This window comes from Triticum urartu, chromosome 2A, assembly GCF_056163025.1.
Source record: "Triticum urartu cultivar PI428250 chromosome 2A, HENAU_Tu73, whole genome shotgun sequence".
NCBI lineage: Eukaryota > Viridiplantae > Streptophyta > Magnoliopsida > Poales > Poaceae > Triticum > Triticum urartu.
In genome coordinates this window covers 499,554,952-499,578,686 of record NC_141874.1, presented here as the reverse complement: position 1 = coordinate 499,578,686, position 23,735 = coordinate 499,554,952, and the positions used below count along the sequence as shown (strand labels likewise).

General features: G+C 44.8%; 1 protein-coding gene across 1 annotated transcript; it reads right to left on the bottom strand.

Annotated features, from left to right (window-relative positions):
• Window positions 1-429: 429 nt before the first annotated feature.
• LOC125538195 (uncharacterized) lies at window positions 430-1,929 on the bottom strand. The gene has a single exon (XM_048701475.2). The coding sequence runs from the start codon at window positions 1,712-1,714 to the stop codon at window positions 725-727; it is 990 nt and encodes a 329-aa protein (XP_048557432.1). The 5' UTR covers window positions 1,715-1,929; the 3' UTR covers window positions 430-724.
• Window positions 1,930-23,735: the final 21,806 nt, after the last annotated feature.

The window sequence follows — 23,735 nt, the reverse complement described above, 5'->3', positions numbered from 1 at the left end:
AGAATTCCCTGGTGCATGCACCATGACCGGACAGTTGGGGTGGGTCCGTGTGGTATGCTCAAATCAAATGGAGCTCGACGTCGGCGGTTGGCACGAACCTGAGCAACGGAATCGATTGGGCGGCATGCAATGCATGATCGCGATACACGAGAGCGCGCGTGGTACACTCCACAAGCAGATCCAGCTCCACATTCCTCCCCCCTGTTTGGCCAGAGCACGTGCGAGCGACGCAGCGAAGCCTCCCCCTCACAACGCTGCATGCACTGCAAGTGCTTTCTATATCCGTACCACACCCAAACAGAGTTTTCTTCCCCTATCATCCCGATGAACATCGGATCGCCACTTTATTCTACAGTTGTCAAGAGTAATAGTACAAAAGTCAGCATGACCTAATCAAGAACGCATCATCAGTGGAGTAATTCACCAGGGTAAAAGAATAAAGTCATGGTGCATTATCAAACAATCATTTCCTCGGCTACCACTGCTGACTTTAGGCATTGCTTTCTCCTCCCCTTCCTCCCCCTTTCCTCGCTGCCTAGTGGGCAAGTGGTTGCCCAGCAAGAATTAATAAAACCCAGAGGATAATTTTTCGCTAATTAACCTGTCATCACTACGGGGGCCCACCACACCGGGCTGCGCCTAACCCCCCAAAAATGGAGAAGCAAAAAAGAAAAGAAAAAGAGAAATTTCGGCCGCTGGTGCCGTCTTTGACGGAGGCGGCGGCCTAGAGATCTGGCAGGTTGCTCATGAGCTCCGCGAAGGTTCGCGGCGACGGCACGGTGGGCGTGGCAAGGAGGTTGCGGGGGCTCGGGACGAAGGGGTCGGAGTAGTAGGATTGTGGTTGCCGGTAAGCGCCGCCGTTGCTAGTCCCGCCGCCGCCGCTGCCGCTGCCTGAGGAGCCGGCGCCGGTGGACGCCGCTCGGAGGATGGGGCTCAGCTCGTTCAGCCAGCTGAGGCCGTTCGGGTCGAACGGCAGCGGCGAGAACAGCACGGACGCCGCGGCTGGCGGCAGGGACGACGGCAAAGGGGAGAGGATGCCGGGCCCTGGCCTACCCGCGCCGAGAACCGCCGCGAGGCCGCCGTCGTCGAATCTGTAGTTATTGAAGTCGACGTAATCCGGCGTCGGCGCGGGCATCGGCCGGACGGACCGCTCGATGGTAGCCAGCCTCGCGGCCGGGGACATCGCGGCGGACGGCGAGAGGAGAAGCTCCGGCGGCAGGAAGGACTGCCCCGGCACGGCCTCGTCCATCTGGTAGTCCTGGGTCTGGGCCTCGGAGGGGAGCGCGCCAGAGCCGGGGCCGGTGAGACGCTGCACGAGCGCCATGAACTCGCTGGGCTTGGTGTGGATGATCTTGGGCGACGCGTCGTAGATGATCACCGGCTCCCGCGGCGGCTGGCCTTGCTGCTTCTCCTCCCGCCGGGCGTGGCCCTGCCCCTGGGCCTGCGGCGGCGCCCCGGACGGCTTCTTGATGGCGTGAGACTCGGGGCGCACGCTGAGCCGCGGCGGGCGCGGGCCCTGCAGCTGCAGCTGCCGCCGAGGCGTGGTGGGGCGCCCCGACGGCGAGGTGGCGTCCATCCGCGGAGGCGGCGCCACCCGGATCCGGTCGTGCTCGGACGGCGGCGGCGGCCCAGCGACGGCGCGGGGGAGGACGCGGAGGAGTGGGGAGAGGGCACCGGGACGGGAGTGTGAGAGGGGGTGGGGGCGGTTCCACATGTGAGGCAGACGGGGTGCGGAGCGTGTGTGGGTGTGTGAGCTCGCTCAGCCGGGACCGAAAAGTCAATCAGCCAGGTCTGGCCTGTGCGGGAACGGGGGTGGATTTTCTACGGCCGCGTGGGCAGGGTTTGTAGTGCGCTCGTTTTGTTCCCGGGCGGTCTGTGTCGGGCACGGAGGAGTCCGGACTCCGGACTCGTTCTCCGCCGCGGGGACGGCAGCCGGCAGTGGTGGGCAGGGCAGTGGACTCGGCTCGCGTCCGCCGTGCCGCGTCGCCGGTGATCGATTATTCTGCTTCGTCTATGTCGGGCTCCGGGTCGCCCTCTCTCTTTCACCGCCGGTTGACGGCGACGTTGCCGGAACCCGGGAGGGGCGAGGGCGAACTGTGCCGCGGGTTGAACGGGTCCGTGAGTGGCCGTGCAGGACATAGTACGGCATGGATCGGGTTTTTTGGTTTCCAAAGTACACGGGGCGCTACCTGGACGGAGCTTGATCGTTCTGCTGGCCGCGGAAAAGGTTTCGCTTGTCCATGTGCAGATCCACGCCAGCATCATCATGATCATATAATTTGGTTGTGACAGCTGGTTCCGGCAAATCTAAGGCTTTTAAATCGATTGCCATAGTCAGCTAGTACCAGTCTACCACGTAGCACATGCTGTGTCTACCCCGACGGACCGCCCTATCTGCTGCCCATGTGCCCTTATCCGTACAGCGGCTGCCCAAATGCTTGATGGTCTTGTCGAGCTGGCTAAATACAGTGGCGGAGGCAGGAAAACTTAATAGGGGGGCCAACTTGATGTTAAGTCTTGTTGGGAGGGCTAAAGCCAAGAAAACCATGATAATACACAGAATTAGCAGCAGGTAATCACTTGTGTAGTGGAAAATTCTGCTTGTTGGCCTGGGCCGGGGCCCCTGCTGGCACCCCCCTGCCTCCGCCAAATACCTGCTGCGCAATATTTGCTACAGACTATACTACTTTTACATTCCTTTTTTCTGCGACTTACGTTGACCAAAAAAGTAAGGGTAGGAGCAGACATTTCATTCTTGGAAATCTTGGAACTATTTTGGAGACATTTCCTGGCAGGCAATAGCCTCCTGGGAGACAAGCGCACAGGGCACCATAACGTAACTGTCTCCGTAACCATGCTACTGCTGTATCAAAACAAATGGCTGGCCTGCCTCTGCCTGGCCATCCAACAGGAAGTTCTTGAGACGAAATAGGGAAATGCAGCTGGTGGGGTCCATCATTATTGTAAGGTGCAGACTGCAGAGGCAAGTAAATCGGTGCTTCCGTGCATGCATCAGGCTGGTCTGCGTCTCATCTGGGCTCGACGGAGACAGTCAGACAGACCAGCACTGCAAGGTCCACAATACCGCAACGGAACACCGGAATCAGCATCACCGACAGTGAAAGGCGGCAGATCCTATTTCACGCCCGCAGGCGTCAAAAGGACCCGATGCCCCATTTGGGCCCGCCAAGGGTGGTGATGCTTTTTTCTTCTTTTTCCTGTTTCTTTCATTTCTTTTTTTCTGTTTCTCTTTCTTCTTTCTTCTTTTTTCCGTCTTTTTGTTTCTTTTCCGTGTATTATACACACTTCATTGCATATTTATATATGAAAATGTTCCTCGTATATTTCAGAAAATGTTCGTTGCGTTTTTTTCAAATTGTTCAACATATATTCACAAAAATGTTCAATGTATATTTAAACATTGCTCAGCGTACAACGTATATCTCAAAAATGTTCAATGTGTATTTAAATATTTGTTCAGCGTATATCAAAAAATGTTCAGTCTGTATTTAAAAACTGTTCAGCGCATATCACAAAATGTGCAATGTATATTTAAAAATGGTTCATCATTTGAAATTTCGAATTTTTTGTTCATGCTTTCAATAAATGTTGATGTTTTTAAAAGTTTGATCAAATCTCTAAATCTGTTCAGGATTTTCATGCGTTATTAATTTTTGAAGGAAATTGTTCATTTTTTTTCCAAAAAATGTTGAAAAGTTTGAAAAAAATAAATGGATCTGCCGTTGTACATGGTAGTTTTACTTGTCAGCCAATGCAAATTGGTCCTTAAAGTCGGGCGCCGCAAATCTAACACTAGAACACGTCAGGTTTGTTGGCTAGCGGGAGATCGCGAGTTTGAGTCGTGCAACAATTTTCTGGCGAAGTTTTTTCACACGCCTGGATTCCGCTAGCTCCAACTGGGCCGGCCCGTTCGTGGTTCTCTTTAGAGAAGGCTCAACAACCTGACGCTCGCGGGCGTCATACAGGGGTCTCATGAAAGGCAGAGGACGGCAAGCAAGTCTAAGTTCGTTCGCAGCGAGAAGTGGGCCCAACATATACCTCCGCAAGGATTTGTAAACATGGATCGCTCAGTGAGCGGGCCCACTAATAATTTGGCCCGTTCGAATAATCAAAATGTACATAAATGTGGTGGAGCATGGTTCCTAAAAGGGGAACGGCTAGCTGACGCTCGTTAGCGTCAAAAGGACGAGCTTTCGCGCAGGCGCGAACTGAATGGGCCGGCCCATTCGATGGCGTTGTAGCGAGAGGCCATACCGAGGAATCGAACTGGAAACCTGGCAACCAGGTGTAACCGTTCTTTACCAGTTGAGCTACTAAGCATTTCTGGTTAGTTGATCGCGCAATTTTATTTAAACTCAATGCCGTGACAGATCCAGAAAAAATACAAAAAAATTCAACCATTGAACTTTTTTGTAAATATACAACGTTCAATTTTTAAATAGACAAAGAACATTTTTGGATACATGCTGAACAATTTTGAAATACACATTGAATATTTTTGTGATATACGCTTAATATTTTGTTAAATATACATAAAATATTTTTTGTAAATATACACTGAACATTTTTTTAACTACACATTGAACACTTTTGTGATATAAGCCGAACAATATTGAAATAGAAATTGAACATTTTTGTGATATATGTTGAACAATTTTTATATATACATTGTACATTTTTGTAATATACGCTGAACAATTGTGATTTTTTTATAAAAACCTTTTTTACTATTGTGGACAAGTTTTGAAATCATGAACAAAATTTGGAATTTCGAACATTTCTTAAAACATAGAATGAATATAAAAACGAAAAACATAAAAGAAAATGAAAGAAAAAATAAATTAAATAGAAAACAGGAACAGAAGAAAACAAGAAAAACAGAAAACCAGTAAAAGAAAAAAAAACATGAAAAAATCGGTCCAGGGAACTCTCTAGAAGGTTCCCAAAACCGTTTGCCTGGCCCTGCTTCAACGCACGAAATGGGCCGGCCCGTTTGCACTGCCCGCTCGTGCTCTTCAGCGAAAGCGGAGCAGATGGACGCACGCGAGCGTCAAATAGGGTTCGCCTCCTAAAAGGGTCTGACTATCTCATCTAAATGTAAGATGATACTCCCTTCGTTCCAAATTACTTGTCGCGGAAATGGATGTATCCAGAACTAAAATACATCTAAATACATTCATACCAGCGACAAGTAATTCGGAACAGAGGGAGTACCTCACATCTAAATATGACATCAGCACTTACTGTGAACACTGCTATTCATCGGACCTTGTCTTCTTTTATGAACGCTGCTATACAACGCTTACTGTGAACTCTAACGAACATTCTAATGGGCCAGGCCCAGCCCCTCCCACGCTCGCTCAATCTACTACACATTTGTAGTATGATTTTTTTTGTATTTTTTTCTCTTTTAGGTTTGGTTTTTTTCTGGTTTTCTTTCAGATTCTTTCCTGTTTGTACTTTTCTGTATTATAAACATTGTTCTAATGTATGTTGAACATTTTTCAAAAACACATTGAACAATTTTTTCATATATGGTGAACATTTTTTTTCAAATGCACACTGAAGAATGTCTTAAATATAGCTGAACATTTTTTCCAAATATACATTGAACAAGATAATATATATGATGAACTTTTTCAATATACATTGAACTTTTTTCCATATACTGTGAATTTTTTAAATATTTTACGGTGAACCTTTTACCAATACCATCTGAATTTTTTTTAAATGTGTCAAACATTTCTAAAAATAAGTAAAAATATAGAAGGGAAATATAAAATAAAAAATCATAAAAATGTTCATGTATTTGAAAAAAAATCCATGGATTTAAAACAATAATGAATTTGAAGAAAAAAATCATGAATTCAAAACATGTTAGTAGTGAATTCAAAAAGTGTTCACATATACGAAAAATGTTCACGTATTCGAAAAAAAGTTCATGAATTCGAAATAATGTTCATGAATTCGAAATAATGTTCATAAATTCCAGAAATGATGGCAAATTCAAAATAAATTCAGGTATTCAAAAAATATTTGCAAATTCAAAATATGTCTCAAATAAAATATACATTTTATGGCCACAACAAATTCAAATGTTTAGGATTGCAAAATAGAAAAATAAAAAATTAGTGATACAGATCAAAGGAGAAATAAAATTTGCATATTGTTTTGTTATCCAGTCCAATATGTATTTTAAGGTTTTTGTTTTTCTTGGAGAGAACCAAAAACCATACATATGTATATTATGTTTAGAATTGAAAAGGAGCAAAATAACTAGCAAGTGATTTAATCAAGTAGAAAGATATATATTTCTGGTTGACTAGGCGGAAAAAAATACTTCGGGCCCAGTTGCTAGTTGAAGGTGGACTTGCAACTGAGGCAGAAATAAAAGGCCAGGCCTAGATTGAGCCCAGTTGTGAGTTGATGGTAGGCTTGCAACTAGGACAAAGAAAACTTTGGGCCCAATTGTGAGTTGATGGTGGACTTGGAACTGGGACAGAAAAATTTCGAGTCGAGTTATGAGCCGTGGGTGAACTTGCAACTGGGACAAAAAAAGGACGGGCCAGAACCAACCTCTTGAAGGCTTACAATTGCAGTCGGTGGAAAACAATAGAGGTTGCGAGTCAAAGGTGAACTTGCAACTGAGGCCAAAATAAAATGTTGGGCCTAGATTGAGTCCAGCTGCAAGTTGACGGGGGACTTGCAACTGGAACCACTATGAGCCTAGTTGCGAGTCAAGGATAGACTTGCAACTGGGATGAAGAATAAACTATATCCTAGTTGCGAGTCAAGGGGTGGACTGGCAACCGGGATGAAAACAAACTATGGGCCTAGTTGCAAGTTGAGGGTGGACTTTCAACTAGGAAAACTACACAAAACTACGCGACCGGTTGTGAGTCAAGGGTGGACTTACAACTGGGACACTATGAGCCTAGTTGCTAGTCAAGGGCGGACTTGCAACTGGGATGCAAAAAAACTACACTCTTAGTTGTGAGTCGAGTGTGGACTTGTGGGGTGAAAAACAAACTATATGCCTATTTGAGAGTTGAGGGTGGACTTGCAACTAGCACAACTACACAAAACTACGATCCTAGTTGCGAGTTGAGCATGGACTTGCAATCAGTATGAAAACAAAAACTACGGGCTTAGTTGTGAGTCAGAGGCTGGACATGAAACTAGGACAACAACAAAACGGTGGGCCCAGCTGTGAGTTGAGGTTAGACTTGCAACTAGGACAACTACGAAACTAGGGGTGAGGCTGCGATTCAATGGGTAGACTAACAACCGGGATGAAACAAATTACGAGCCCAGTTGTGAGTCAAGGGAGGACTTGCAACTAGGATAACTACAAAAAACTACGATACCATTTACGAGTCGAGGATGGACTTGCAACTATAACAATAACAAACTATGAGCCTAGTCGAGTGTGAGCTCGCAACTGGGATGAAACAAAGACATGCCTAGTTCCGATTCAAAATATCATTGATCTAGTAATTACACAGAACCTAACAAACCATTCAGCCAACCGAAACATCTGCTCAGTTCTCTGGCCTGTACAAAACTGATTAAGTGGAATACACCATGAATCGATGTGTTCTCCTCAAAGTAGTTTTTACGTAATAATATGTGAAAAGGATACCAACACAAAACTCATCCTTTCAATGATCAATACATTGAGTATATTATAGCCCTAAATAAACAATTACCACATGGTACAAGGAGCAATATCTTTCCATGCCTCTTGCAGGGCCTCTTCATTCTTATAAGCTGCATGTGTTGCCCAAGCAAAGTACCCACTAGCTCCGAGAATTCTATTAACCTCCAGGAGGAAGATTCCATCTTCAAAATAGGAAAGTTATGATAACCCATTTAATTATGTTTATCATAACTTTCGTGCCCACAAAATGACCCATATTTGGTTTTTTCAGTTTTTCTTTTTTTTTGTTTTTCAAATATGCGAACATTTATCAAATTCATCAAGAATTTTCAAATTAACAAACATTTTTTATACACACGTATACTTTTTGAATTCATGAGCATTTTTCAACCACAGAAACATTTTCTTCAAATTTATGAACATTATTAAAATTCTTGATCATTTTCTGAAGATTTTGTGAACATTTTTTTGATTTTATGAAATAGTTTCAAATTTAAAAATATTTTGTGAACTCATGATACATTTTTTGAACTTGCAAACACTTTTAAAATTTGTGAACATTTTTTCAGAAAAATTGTTCACTATATGTTTGTGTAAAGTTCAATTTATGTTAAAAAAATCATCGTATATTTGAAACAATGTTCAGTGTGTATTAAAAAATATTCATTGTATAACTAGAAAAGTTCATTGTATATTAAATAATATTCTATGTATATTAAATAAATGTTTGTATTGAAACTGTACGGTGTGTCTAATAAAAAAGTTCATCGTATATAAAATTATTCGGCATATATTAAAAAATGTTCAACTTATACCAGAAAAATGTTTAGTGTCTATTCATAAAATATTCACCATATGTTATAGTATTGTTCACTCTATATTGAAATATGGTTTACTATGTGTTAAAATAGAAAATAAAAACAAAACAAAAAATCATAAGGGCAACTCCAATGCATGCCCCTAAACTAGCGTCTGTTTTGTTTGGATTTCGTCTGTTTGGGGTTGGCAATGGGGTGGTGTCTGCCTGAATTTCTAGATGACGCACGGTCGAATTTCGGCTACATCTTGTCCGCTGGAGGCCCTTTATACTAAAATCAAGCATAGCAAATAGTTCAAATCAAACACAGCAATTAGTTCCACATCCAAAATAGTCTTAGAACCTAACCAAAATAAAAACAATATCAAATAGTCTTACAACCCGATTGAAATAAAACCACAATCAAACCGCCTTGGTCGTTGTTGCTATCCCCACGCTCATCCATCACGATCATGTTGTGCATGATCACACAAGTAGTCATCACCATCCAAAGCTTCTAAGTGCTCCATGTCAATGCCAGGTTTCGAACAATACCCCATCGAGATTGAAACACACCAAATGCACGCTCCACATCCTTTCTAGCACTCTTCTGCATTTAGGTAAATCTATGTCTCTTCTCTCCTTGCGGATTGGGTATGGTCTTCACAAGAGTTGACCACTGAGGATAGATACCATCAGCTGGGTAATATCCCTTGTTGCAACAGTGGCCATTGATCTCAAATTTGACCTCTGGGGAGTGGCCTTTTGCAAGCCTTGCAAACACTAGAGAACGCTAAATCACATTGATATCATTGTGAGAACCAACCATGCCGAAGAAAGAATGTCATATCCACAGATCCCGTGAAGCCACCGCTTCAAGTATGACAGTGACACCTTTCACATGCCCCTTGTACTGCCCGTGCCAAGCAAATGGACAGTTCTTTCACTTTCAGTGCATATAATCTATACTATCAAGCATGCCCGAAAAGCCCCTATTGGCATTGATCGCCAACAACCTCTCTGTATCAGCGGCAGTTGGCTCTCTCAGGTACTCAGGGTCGAACACTGCCACCACGGCTTTGTAGAAACTATACATTGAGAGGAGACATGTGGACTCCCTCATATTCACATACTCATCCACAAGATCACCGGGAATTCCGTATGCAAGCATGTGAATAGCCGTAGTGCATTTCTGGTAAGAAGAGAAGCCAAGCTTGCCAAGGGCATCCTCTTTGCACTCAAAGTATGATCATATCCTACCACTCCCTGTCGAATACGATTGAACACATGTCTCCTCATTCGGAATTGGCGACGAAATTGATGTGGTTTTAAGAGTGCGGTATTCTCAAAGTAATCGATATAGAGAAGGTGTGGCCTCTCTCCTATTGTGGTTCAAGGCCGGAGCATACCCGGGATAGATCCCCTGAAATGAGGCCGCTTCCTACAAATGTGGTCATGGATGACCAATGCAGCCACCATAAGCTCTTCCTCATCCGAAAGAGCACCTCGAGCTCCCCTCGCAGGCAGCAAAGCAAGGTTGGCGTTGGTGGGTGGGCACCCTGCGGCAATGCAGTGTCTGTCGGAAGTTATTAGGGTCAACGGGCGGCGCTGGCGGCTGTAGCTTCTCTCCCACCGGCAACAAGGAACCACAAACGCTGGCAAAAAGTTCTTCCGAAACACGGGCATGGGCCAACTATGGTATGGTGTGGTCGTGGTTCGGACGGCCTTGATGGAAGGCGACGCGGCCGGGAACGGGGTGGCAGCGGCGATGGCGGGGGGTCATAGGATGAAAGGAGGGCAGGAGAAGATGGAAATTGGTTGTTGTTGGGGAACGTAGTAATTTCAAAAAAAATCCTACACACACGCAAGATCATGGTGATGCATAGCAACGAGAGGGGAGAGTGTTGTCCACGTACCCTCGTAGACCGAAAGCGGAAGCGTTAGCACAACGCGATTGATGTAGTCGTACGTCTTCACGGCCCGACCGATCAAGCACCGAAATTACGGCACCTCCGAGTTCTAGCACACGTTCAGCTCGATGACGACCCCCGGACTCCGATCCAGCAGAATGTCGGGGAAGAGTTCCGTCAGCACGACGGCGTGGTGACGATCTTGATGTTCTACCGTCGCAGGGCTTCGCCTAAGCACCGGTACAATATTATCGAGGATTATGGTGGAGGGGGGCACCGCACACGGCTAAGAGATCAATGATCAATTGTTGTGTCTATGGGGTGCCCCCTGCCCCCGTATATAAAGGAGCAAGGGGGAGGAGGTGCGGCCAGGCAAGGGGCGCGCCAGGAGGAGTCCTACTCCCACCGGGAGTAGGACTCCCCCCTTTTCCATGTTGGACTAGGACTTGGGGGGGAAGGAGAGAGAGAGGGGAAAGGAATGGGGGGGGGCGCCGGCCCCCTCCTTGTCCAATTCGGACTTGGGTGGGGGGGGGGGGAGGGGCGTGCGGCTGCCCCTTGGCCTCCTCTCTACTTCCTCCACTAGGCCCATTAAGGCCCATTAGGTTACCGGGGGGTTCCGGTAACCTCCCGGTACTCCGGTAAAATGCCGATTTCACCCGGAACACTTCCGATGTCCAAACATAGGCTTCCAATATATCAATCTTCATGTCTCGACCATTTCAAGACTCCTCGTCATGTCCATGATCACATCCGGGACTCCGAACAACCTTTGGTACATCAAAACATATAAACTCATAATGAAACTATCATCGTAACGTTAAGCGCGCGGACCCTACGGGTTCGAGAACAATGTAGACATGACCGAGACACGTCTCCGGTCAATAACCAATAGCGGAACCTGGATGCTCATATTGGCTCCTACATATTCTACGAAGATCTTTATCGGTCAGACTGCATAACAACATACGTTGTTCCCTTTGTCATCGGTATGTTACTTGCCCGAGATTCGATCGTCGGTATCTTAATACCTAGTTCAATCTCGTTACCGGCAAGTCTCTTTACTCGTTCTGTAATACATCATCCCTCAACTAACTCATTAGTTGCAATGCTTGCAAGGCTTAAGTGATGTGCATTACCAAGAGGGCCCAGAGATACCTCTCCGACAATCGGAGTGACAAATCCTAATCTCGAAATACACCAACCCAACATGTACCTTTGGAGACACCTGTAGAGCACCTTTATAATCATCCAGTTACGTTGTGATGTTTGGTAGCACACAAAGTGTTCCTCCGGTAAACGGGAGTTGCATAATCTCATAGTCATAGGAACATGTATAAGTCATGAAGAAAGCAATAGCAACATACTAAACGATCAAGTGCTAAGCTAACAGAATGGGTCAAGTCAATCACATCATTCTCCTAATGATGTGATCCCGTTAATCAAATGACAACTCATGTCTATGGTTAGGAAACATAACCATCTTCGATCAATGAGCTAGTCAAGTAGAGGCATACTAGTGACTCTCTGTTTGTCTATGTATTCACACAAGTATTATGTTTCTGGTTAATACAATTCTAGCATGAATAATAAACATTTATCATGATATAAGGAAATAAATAATAACTTTATTATTGCCTCTAGGGCATATTTCCTTCAGTCTCCCACTTGCACTAGAGTCAATAATCTAGATTACACAGTAATGATTCTAACACCCATGGAGCCTTGGTGCTGATCATGTTTTACTCGTGGAAGAGGCTTAGTCAGCGGGTCTGCAACATTCAGATCCATATGTATCTTGCAAATTTCTATGTCTCCCAATTGGACTAAATCCCGAATTGAATTGAAGCATCTCTTGATGTGCTTGGTTCTCTTGTGAAATCTGGATTCCTTTGCCAAGGCAATTGCACCAGTATTGTCACAAAAGATTTTCATTGGACCCGATGCACTAGGTATGACACCTAGATCGGATATGAACTCCTTCATCCAGACTCCTTCATTTGCTGCTTCCGAAGTAGCTATGTACTCCACTTCACATGTAGATCCCGCCACGATGCTTTGTTTAGAACTACACCAACTGACAGCTCCACCGTTTAATGTAAACACATATCCGGTTTGCGATTTAGAATCGTCCAGATCAGTGTCAAAGCTTGCATCAACGTAACCATTTACGATGAGCTCTTTGTCACCTCCATATACGAGAAACATATCCTTAGTCCTTTTCAGGTACTTCAGGATGTTCTTGACCGCTGTCCAGTGATCCACTCCTGGATTACTTTGGTACCTCCCTGCTAGATTTATAGCAAGGCACACATCAGGTCTGGTACACAGCATTTCATACATGATAGAGCCTATGGCTGAAGCATAGGGAACATCTTTCATTTTCTCTCTATCTTTTGCGGTGGTCGGACATTGAGTCTTACTCAAATTCACACCTTGTAACATAGGCAAGAACCCTTTCTTTGCTTGATCCATTTTGAACTTCTTCAAAACTTTGTCAAGGTATGTGCTTTGTGAAAGTCCAATTAAGCGTCTTGATCTATCTCTATAGATCTTAATGCCCAATATGTAAGCAGCTTCACCGAGGTCTTTCATTGAAAAACTCTTATTCAAGTATCCCTTTATGCTATCCAGAAATTCTATATCATTTTCAATCAGTAATATGTCATCCACATATAATATCAGAAATGCTACAGAGCTCCCACTCACTTTCTTGTAAATACAGGCTTCTCTAAAAGTCTGTACAAAACCAAATGCTTTGATCACACTATCAAAGCGTTTATTCCAACTCCGAGAGGCTTGCACCAGTCCATAAATGGATCGCTGGAGCTTGCACACTTTGTTAGCTCCCTTTGGATCGACAAAATCTTCTGGTTGTATCATATACAACTCTTCTTCCAGAAATCCATTCAGGAATGCAGTTTTTACATCCATCTGCCAAATTTCATAATCATAAAATGCGGCAATTGCTAACATGATTCGGACAGACTTAAGCATCGCTACGGGTGAGAAGGTCTCATCATAGTCAATCCCTTGAACTTGTCGAAAACCTTTCGCAACAAGTCGAGCTTTGTAGACAGTAACATTACCGTCAGCGTCAGTCTTCTTCTTGAAGATCCATTTATTCTCAATTGCTTGCCGATCAACGGGCAAGTCAACCAAAGTCCATACTTTGTTCTCATACATGGATCCCATCTCAGATTTCATGGCTTCTAGCCATTTTGCGGAATCTGGGCTCACCATCGCTTCTTCATAGTTCGTAGGTTCATCATGATATAGTAGCATGACTTCCAGAACAGGATTACCGTACCACTCTAGTGCGGATCTTACTCTGGTTGATCTACGAGGTTCAGTAGTAACTTGATCTGAAGTTTCATGATCATTATCATTAGCTTCCTCACTTATTGGTGTAGGTGTCACAGATACCGGTTTCTGTGATGTACTACTTTCCAATAAGGGAGCAGGTACAATTACCTCATCAAGTTCTACTTTCCTCCCACTCACTTCTTTCGAGAGAAACTCTTTCTCTAGAAAGGATCCATCCTTAGCAACGAATGTCTTGCCTTCGGATCTGTGATAGAAGGTGTACCCAACAGTTTCCTTTGGGTATCCTATGAAGACATATTTCTCCGATTTGGGTTCGAGCTTATCAGGTTGAAGCTTTTTCACATAAGCATCGCAGCCCCAAACTTTCAGAAATGACAACTTTGGTTTCTTGCCAAACCACAGTTCATAAGGCGTCGTTTCAACGGATAATGATGGTGCCCTATTTAATGTGAATGCGGCCGTCTCTAAAGCATAACCCCAAAACGATAGCGGTAAATCTGTAAGAGACATCATAGATCGCACCATATCTAGTAAAGTACGATTACGACGTTCGGACACACCATTACGCTATGGTGTTCCGGGTGGCGTGAGTTGTGAAACTATTTCGCATTGTTTCAAATGTAGACCAAACTCGTAACTCAAATATTTTCCTCCACGATCAGATCGTAGAAACTTTATTTTCTTGTTACGATGATTTTCAACTTCACTCTGAAATTCTTTGAACTTTTCAAATGTTTCAGACTTATGCTTCATTAAATAGATATACCCATATCTGCTTAAATCATCTGTGAAGGTGAGAAAATAACGATATTCGCCACGAGCCTCAACATTCATCGGACCACATACATCTGTATGTATGATTTCCAACAAATCTGTTGCTCTCTCCATAGTACCAGAGAACGGCGTTTTAGTCATCTTGCCCATGAGGCACGGCTCACAAGTAGCAAGTGATTCATAATCAAGTGATTCCAGAAGTCCATCAGTATGGAGTTTCTTCATGCGCTTTACACCGATATGACCTAAACGGCAGTGCCACAAATAAGTTGCATTATCATTATCAACTCTGCATCTTTTGGTTTCAACATTATGAATATGTGTATCACTATTATCGAGATTCATCAAAAATAGACCATTCTTCAAGGGTGCATGACCATAAAAGATATTACTCATATAAATAGAACAACCATTATTCTCTGATTTAAATGAATAACCGTCTTGCATCAAACAAGATCCAGATATAATGTTCATGCTCAACGCTGGCACCAAATAACAATTATTTAGGTCTAATACTAATCCCAAAGGTAGATGTAGAGGTAGCGTGCCGACCGCGATCACATCGACTTTGGAACCATTTCCCACGCGCATCGTCACCTCGTCCTTCGCCAGTGTTCGCTTAATCCGTAGTCCCTGTTTCGAGTTGCAAATGTTAGCAACGGAACCAATATCAAATACCCAGGTGCTACTGCGAGCTCTAGTAAGGTACACATCAATAACATGTATATCACATATACCTTTGTTCACCTTGCCATCCTTCTTATCCGCCAAATACTTGGGGCAGTTCCGCTTCCAGTGACCAGTCTGCTTGCAGTAGAAGCACTCGGTTTCAGGCTTAGGTCCAGATTTGGGTTTCTTCTCCTGAGCAGCAACTTGCTTGATGTTCTTCTTGAAGTTCCCCTTCTTCTTCCCTTTGCCCTTTTTCTTGAAACTAGTGGTCTTGTTGACCATCAACACTTGATGCTCCTTCTTGATTTCTACCTCCGCGGCCTTTAGCATTGCGAAGAGCTCGGGAATTGTTTTATTCATCCCTTGCATATTATAGTTCATCACGAAGCTCTTGTAGCTTGGTGGCAGTGATCGAAGAACTCTGTCAATGACACTATCAACCGGAAGATTAACTCCCAGCTGAGTCAAGTGATTATGGTACCCAGACATTCTGAGTATATGTTCACTAACAGAACTGTTCTCCTCCATCTTGCAGCTATAGAACTTATTGGAGACTTCATATCTCTCAATCCGGGCATTTGCTTGAAATATTAACTTCAACTCCTGGAACATCTCATATGCTCCATGACGTTCAAAACATCGTTGAAGATCCGGTTCTAAGCCGTAAAGCATGACACATTGAACTATCGAGTAGTCATCAACTTTGCTCTGCCAGACGTTCATAACATCTGGTGTTGCTCCAGCAGCAGGCCTGGCACCCAGCGGTGCTTCCAGGACGTAATTCTTCTGTGCAGCAATGAGGATAATCCTGAAGTTACGGATCCAGTCCGTGTAATTGCTACCATCATCTTTCAACTTTGCTTTCTCAAGGAACGCATTAAAATTCAACAGAACAACAACACGGGCCATCTATCTACAATCAAACATAAACAAGCAAGATACTATCAGGTACTAAGTTCATGATAAATTTAAGTTCAATTAATCATATTACTTAAGAACTCCCACTTAGAAAGACATCCATCTAATCTTCTAAGTGTTCACGTGATCCAAATCAACTAAACCATAACCAATCATCACGTGAAATGGAGTAGTTTTCAATGGTGAACATCACTATGTTGATCATATCTACTATATGATTCACGCTCGACCTTTCGGTCTCAGTGTTTCGAGGCCATATCTGCATATGCTAGGCTCATCAAGTTTAACCTGAGTATTCCGCGTGTGCAAAACTGGCTTGCACCCGTTGTAGATGGACGTAGAGCTTATCACACCTGATCATCACGTGGTGTCTGGACACGATGAACTTTGGCAAGGATGCATACTCAGGGAGAACACTTTTATCTTGAAATTTAGTGAGAGATCATCTTATAATGCTACCGTCAATCAAAGCAAGATAAGATGCATAAAAGATAAACATCACATGCAATCAATATAAGTGATATGATATGGCCATCATCATCTTGTGCTTGTGATCTCCATCTCCGAAGCACCGTTATGATCACCATCGTCACCGGCGCGACACCTTGATCTCCATCGTAGCATCGTTGTTGTCTCGCCAATCTTATGCTTCTATGGCTATCGCTACCGCCTAGTGATAAAGTAAAGCATTACAGGGCGATTGCATTGCATACAATAAAGCGACAACCAGATGGCTCCTGCCAGTTGCCGATAACTTGGTTACAAAACATGATCATCTCATACAATAAAATTTAGCATCATGTCTTGACCATATCACATCACAACATGCCCTGCAAAAACAAGTTAGACGTCCTCTACTTTGTTGTTGCAAGTTTTACGTGGCTGCTACGGGCTTAGCAAGAACCGTTCTTACCTACACATCAAAACCACAACGATAGTTTGTCAAGTTGGTGCTGTTTTAACCTTCGCAAGGACTAGGCGTAGCCACACTCGGTTCAACTAAAGTTGGAGAAACTGACACCCACCAGCCACCTGTGTGCAAAGCACGTCGGTAGAACCAGTCTCGCGTAAGCGTACGCATAATGTCGGTCTGGGCCGCTTCATCCAACAATACCGCTGAATCAAAGTATGACATGCTGGTAAGCAGTATGACTTATATCGTCCATAACTCACTTGTGTTCTACTCGTGCATATAACATCAACGCATAAAACCTGGCTCAGATGCCACTGTTGGGGAACGTAGTAATTTCAAAAAAAATCCTACGCACACGCAAGATCATGGTGATGCATAGCAACGAGAGGGGAGAATGTTGTCCACGTACCCTCGTAGACCGAAAGCGGAAGCGTTAGCACAACGTGGTTGATGTAGTCGTACGTCTTCACGGCCCGACCGATCAAGCACCGAAATTACGGCACCTCCGAGTTCTAGCACACGTTCAGCTCGATGACGATCCCCAGACTCCGATCCAGTAGAATGTCGGGGAAGAGTTCCGTCAGCACGACAGCGTGGTGACGATCTTGATGTTCTACCATCGCAGGGCTTCGCCTAAGCACCGCTACAATATTATCGAGGATTATGGTGGAGGGGGGCACCGCACACGACTAAGAGATCAATGTTCAATTGTTGCGTCTATGGGGTGCCCCCTGCCCCCGTATATAAAGAAGCAAGGGGGAGGAGGTGCGGCCAGGCAAGGGGCGCGCCAGGAGGAGTCCTACTCCCACCGGGAGTAGGACTCCCCCCTTTTCCATGTTGGACTAGGACTTGGGGGGAAGGAGAGAGAGAGAGGGGAAAGGAAAGGGGGGGGCGCCCCCTCCTTGTCCAATTCGGACTTGGGGGGGGGAGGGGCGCGCGGCTGCCCCTTGGCCTCCTATCTACTTCCTCCACTAGGCCCATTAAGGCCCATTAGGTTACCGGGGGGTTCCGGTAACCTCCCGGTACTCCGGTAAAATGCCGATTTCACCCGGAACACTTCCATGTCCAAACATAGGCTTCCAATATATCAATATTCATGTCTCGACCATTTCCAGACTCCTCGTCATGTCCGTGATCACATCCGGGACTGTGAACAACCTTCGATACATCAAAACATCTAAACTCATAATGAAACTGTCATCGTAACGTTAAGCGTGCGGACCCTACGGGTTCGAGAACAATGTAGACATGACCGAGACACGTCTCCGGTCAATAACCAATAGCGGAACTTGGATGCTCATATTGGCTCCTACATATTCTACGAAGATCTTTATCGGTCAGACCGCATAACAACATACGTTGTTCCCTTTGTCATCGGTATGTTACTTGCCCGAGATTTGATCGTCGGTATCTTATTACCTAGTTCAATCTCGTTACCGGCAAGTCTCTTTACTCATTCTGTAATACATTATCCCGCAACTAACTCATTAGTTGCAATGCTTGCATGGCTTAAGTGATGTGCATTACCGAGAGGGCCCAGAGATACCTCTCCGACAATCAGAGTAACAAATCCTAATCTCGAAATACGCTGACCCAACATGTACCTTTGGAGACACCTGTAGAGCACCTTTATAATCACCCAGTTACGTTGTGACGTTTGGTAGCACACAAAGTGTTCCTCCGGTAAACGGGAGTTGCATAATCTCATAGTCATAGGAACATGTATAAGTCATGAAGAAAGCAATAGCAACATACTAAACGATCAAGTGCTAAGCTAACGGAATGGGTCAAGTCAATCACATCATTCTCCTAATGATGTGATCCCGTTAATCAAATGACAACTCATGTCTATGGTTAGGAAACATAACCATCTTTGATCAATGAGCTAGTCAAGTAGAGGCATACTAGTGACACTCTGTTTGTCTATGTATTCACACAAGTATTATGTTTTCGGTTAATACAATTCTAGCATGAATAATAAACATTTATCATGATATAAGGAAATAAATAATAACTTTATTATTGCCTCTAGGGCATATTTCCTTCAGTTGTGTCCCCGACGGGCGGGCCTGGGGACAAGGGCGCGCGTCCCCCACCGTCCACGTGTGTGTGTTCGTTTGGACGCAAACACGGCCCAAAGTTGGGCCAGAAATGAGTCGAAAACAGATAAAAAACGGACATTGATCCGTTTAGTCTCACGCGTTGGGCCGTGTTTTCTATCTGTTTACCCTTAAACAAACACGACTGAACCATTTGGGATTGTGCGTTAGAGTTGACCTAACAGAAAATATAAAAAGAAAACCCACCGCACTAGCTTAGTGCTGCTACTAGTGCATGTGCCCTCGCTTTTTTTGAGACAAACTCGCCAAGCTTTATTTATGTCAAAATGTTCTGTGGTACAAAAATAAGATCACCAGGGTGACCAAGCCAGACATGGCGGCCAAAACCTAGAGATAAAGCATGCTTGGCGAGGTTGTGAGCCTCGATATTTGAGCTCCTAGACTCATGGACTATACTGCAAGAAGGAAACAATGTCGCGTGCTCCATGATTTCATGTGTTATTGCTCCATACCTGCTGAAGAGCCTTGCTTAATTCCGTCCACTACTGCCTTGCAATCCGTCGCTATATGTATATTATGGATATACAAGTCATCTGCCAAACATAGAGCTTCACGGAATGCCATTGCCTCGAGCGTCTCAGGGTCTGCAATATGCCTGAATGTTATACACGAAGCTCCCGAAAACATACCTCCCGAGTCACGGCTCACAACAGCCACCGCGCTGTAGCTCCCGTCTCTCCTTACTGCCGCATCAGTGTTGAATTTCGTATAATTTGCTGGGGGCGGCACCCATGCTGACGATCGTATACTCTGCCTTGTCAATTGAACCATCATGGGATTTGCTATCATATCCAAATCAGCAATGAACGAACTAATGAAGCTATGGGTAGACAGCGGGCTCTGGAAGATATCTTCGTGGATCACTTTCCGCCTCGCCTTCCAAATAGCCCATAGAGTCACAACCATCCTGGTGAATTCACTCTGAGAGAGAGTTTCATTCATCAAGCTCAGCCACTCCCTCGCATTCAGATCCTCATGAGCACACATATGTTCGACAGTTTCATCAAGCGCTAATGCCCATACGCACCTCGCCATCGTGCAGTTTATTAGAGCATGCCTCCAACTGTCCCCTGTTGAACATATTGTACACACTGCTGTGGTAGACATATTCCGGTGATTAAGTATATCAGCAGTTGGCAACGAGTCATGGCAGAGCCGCCAGATAAAATTTTTAAGTTTAGATGGGACTCTCATCTGCCATATTAGTGTCCACTTCCTCTCCTCAGCATTTGTGTCCAATGGGCCCTCGATTTGTTCCAGCCAGTTTTCCCTCTGAGTCTTCGTCTTCATTAACATCTTATAAACTGAGCCCACTGAGAACTTGCCCCGTCTATCAGCTCCCCATGCCCAGAAATCATCGATCCTTCGAGTACACAAAGGGATCTTCAATATTGCTTCCGCATCAACAGGCAAAAAGGAAGCCTGAACCAAAACCTCTCGCCATTCCCCCAGTGGGGCATTGATCAGCTCAGAAACAAAAGTAGGGGGATTGTCAACTAGATCAGCCATTGGTCTTTTAACTCCATCCCTCGGTAGCCAATTCTCTTCCAAAATTTTAGTGGACTCACCCGTTCCAATCCTCTTAATGATTCCTTGGGCTAAAATGTCATGTCCATCTACGATTGCCCGCCATACCTGATAAGGGTGAGTGCCCAAACTTGCCTCAAGTATACTGCTGGAAGGATAGTATACCGCCTCTAAAATTCTTGCACTGAGAGTTGTTGGGTCATGTAGTAGCCTCCATGCTTGTGTGGCTAGGAGGGATAAGTTAAAGAGTTCCATGTCACGGAATCCCAATCCTCCCAAAAACTACGGTTTTGTGCATACATCCCACGAGACCCAATGCGGTTTCCTCTTTCCCCTCTTGCTTCCCCACCAAAATTGACGGATGACTGCAGATATGCTTTCACAAACTCCCCTCGGTAATCTAAAGCAAGGCATTGAATAGACCGGGATAGCTTGAGCAACTGCCTTGATAAGAACTTCCTTACCCCCATAGGATAATAATTTCTCCATACAGCCTTTTACCTTCTCCCACACTCTGTCCCTCAAATATTTAAAAGATCCGTTTCTTGAAATCCCCACATCAGTTGGCATCCCCAAGTATCTCTCACTAAGCTGCTCGTTATGAACATTGAGTGTTCCCTTTATTCCATCACAAATCACCTGAGGGCATCCCTTGCTAAAAAAGATAGAGGATTTATCGTTGTTTACCTTCTGTCCTGATGCGTTACAGTAAGTTTCCAACAGGTTTGACACTACCACTGCCCCCTCATTGCTTGCCTTGAACAGCAACGGGCTATCATCAGCAAAAAGAAGATGGTTAACAACCGGAGCTGTCGGTGCCACCTTTACTCCCACGAAGCTCGATGACTGAGAACTGTTTTTAAGAGGCACGAAAGGCCCTCCGCTGCTATCAAGAAAAGATAAGGGGAGATCGGGTCTCCCCGCCGAATACCTCTGGACGGTTTAAATTGATCAAGTTTCTCACCATTGAACAAAACCGAGAACGAAATAGATTTAATCATTCCCATAACAGTATTTATCCATGTTTGTGCAAAACCCAATTTCACCATAATTGCTTCTAGATAGTCCCACTCAAGCCTATCATAGGCTTTCATCATATCTAATTTTAGTGCACAATGGCTATTAGTCTTGGATCTGCTTCTCTTCATAAAATGCAAACATTCATAAGCACAAATAATATTATCCGTAATTAGCCTCCCTGGAACACAAGAGGATTGCTCTTCTGATATGATATCTGGAAGGATTTGCTTCAATCTATTTGCCACCACTTTCGAAGCTATTTTGTAAAGAACATTACACAAACTGATGGGTCTAAACTGAGTCAGAAGGGTGGGATTCATTACCTTGGGAATTAGTACCAAAAAGTATCATTTATGCATTCAGGACTCTCCTCCCCCCTTACTATCCTCAACACCGCCCGAGTGACCTCTTCCACACAAACGTCCCAGTGTCGTTGATAGAAGTGTGCAGGAAAGCCATCCGGCCCCGGGGACTTTGTAGGGAACATTTGAAACAAAGTTGTTTTAACTTCATCGCTGCTATAGGCTGCACCTAACATTTCATTCATCTGCGCCGTAACCTTCCGTGGCACATGATCTAGAACCCTATCCATATTAGAGACCCCTTCGGACCTATACAGGTCCTCATAAAATTTTGACACCATAGACTTCAGCTCCTCCGGGTCCTCAACCATCACGCCCAAAGAATTGGAAAGGGCCTTGATCATGTTTTTCTTCCTCCTCAAGCTTGCACGGATATGAATTTTTTTGTATTCCTGTCCCCTTCAGCTAACCAGTTGATTCGCGAGCGTTGTCTCCATAACATTTCTTCCCTGTGATACAGCTCCACTAACCGATCATTTATCTTGATTTCTACATGACTCGGCCTTGTTCTAGTCCGATTACTACGAAGCTTTTCCAGTTCCCTTTTCAAAGCTCTAATCTCCTTACGTACAGACCCAAACGTATCTGCATTCCATGACTTGAGACTACCCGACAAAGAAGCCAACTTCTGTTTCATATCCTCCACTCTTGTACAAGGCTGGTTTGCTGTCCAAGCCTCCACTATCGTCTCTTTCAGATTTTCATCTGTTTCCCAAGCCGTCTCATATCTGAACAACGGCGGTGGGCGAGAGACTCCCGCTGCTCCGTCTAGCTGCAGGTGGATTGGACCATGATCTGACGTGGCTAAGGTAAGATGATTCAGACACGCCAAAGGAAAGCGAGCGTTCCACTCCGCTGTACCCAGGGCTCTATCGAACCTCACTCGAGTATATGTGCCACCCACCACCTTCTCGCAAATGTCCAAAACCTGCCCTTAAAGCCAATGTCCAGTAACCTACAAGTGTCAACCATATCTCTAAAGCCTTGTATTTGTGCATTGCTTCTCTGACCTATCCCCTCATGTTCTTCCCGACGTAAGACTTCATTGAAATCTCCAATGCATAGCCAGGGAAGCTCGCTCGAACCACTGATGTTTTTAAGTACATCCCATGTTTGATGCCAAAGATGTGTTTGGGCTTCACCATATACCACTGTTAAGCGCCATGGTTCATTGATCGTGTCAGCCACCTCACAATCCACATGATACATAGAGTAACCCAAAATCTCAATGTTTATTGAATTATTCCAAAAGATACCAATACCTCCACTTCTACCATTACTATCTATTGCATAGCCATACTCTCTACCCTAACTTTATTAATCTGTGTTTCGACAATACAAAGCACCGTAGGGGTAAACTTCTTCTTCGTCTTGCGAAGTTCACGAACTGTCGAGGATTTACCCGCACCTCGGCAGTTCCAACATATCATATTCATTGTGCCCGGCGGCACTCCTCGAAGGAGCCCGCCGATATTGCAACTGTATTGTCCTGAGTATGATTGTTTTGTCCCACCTCTTTTCCTTCTTGTACCTTTCTCAGCCTTTTATTATCCTTCCTTGGTGACACATAGACTGGGGGCAAGGGCGGGACCCCTGAAGGTGGCACACCTGCCACCACCATGGCACCCAAGTTTTCCATAGCTGACTGGTGATCCACCAGCGTCTCTGACTACTGCGATATATTATCATGAGAAGATCTCTTGTAGTGCACTTTCCCCAGA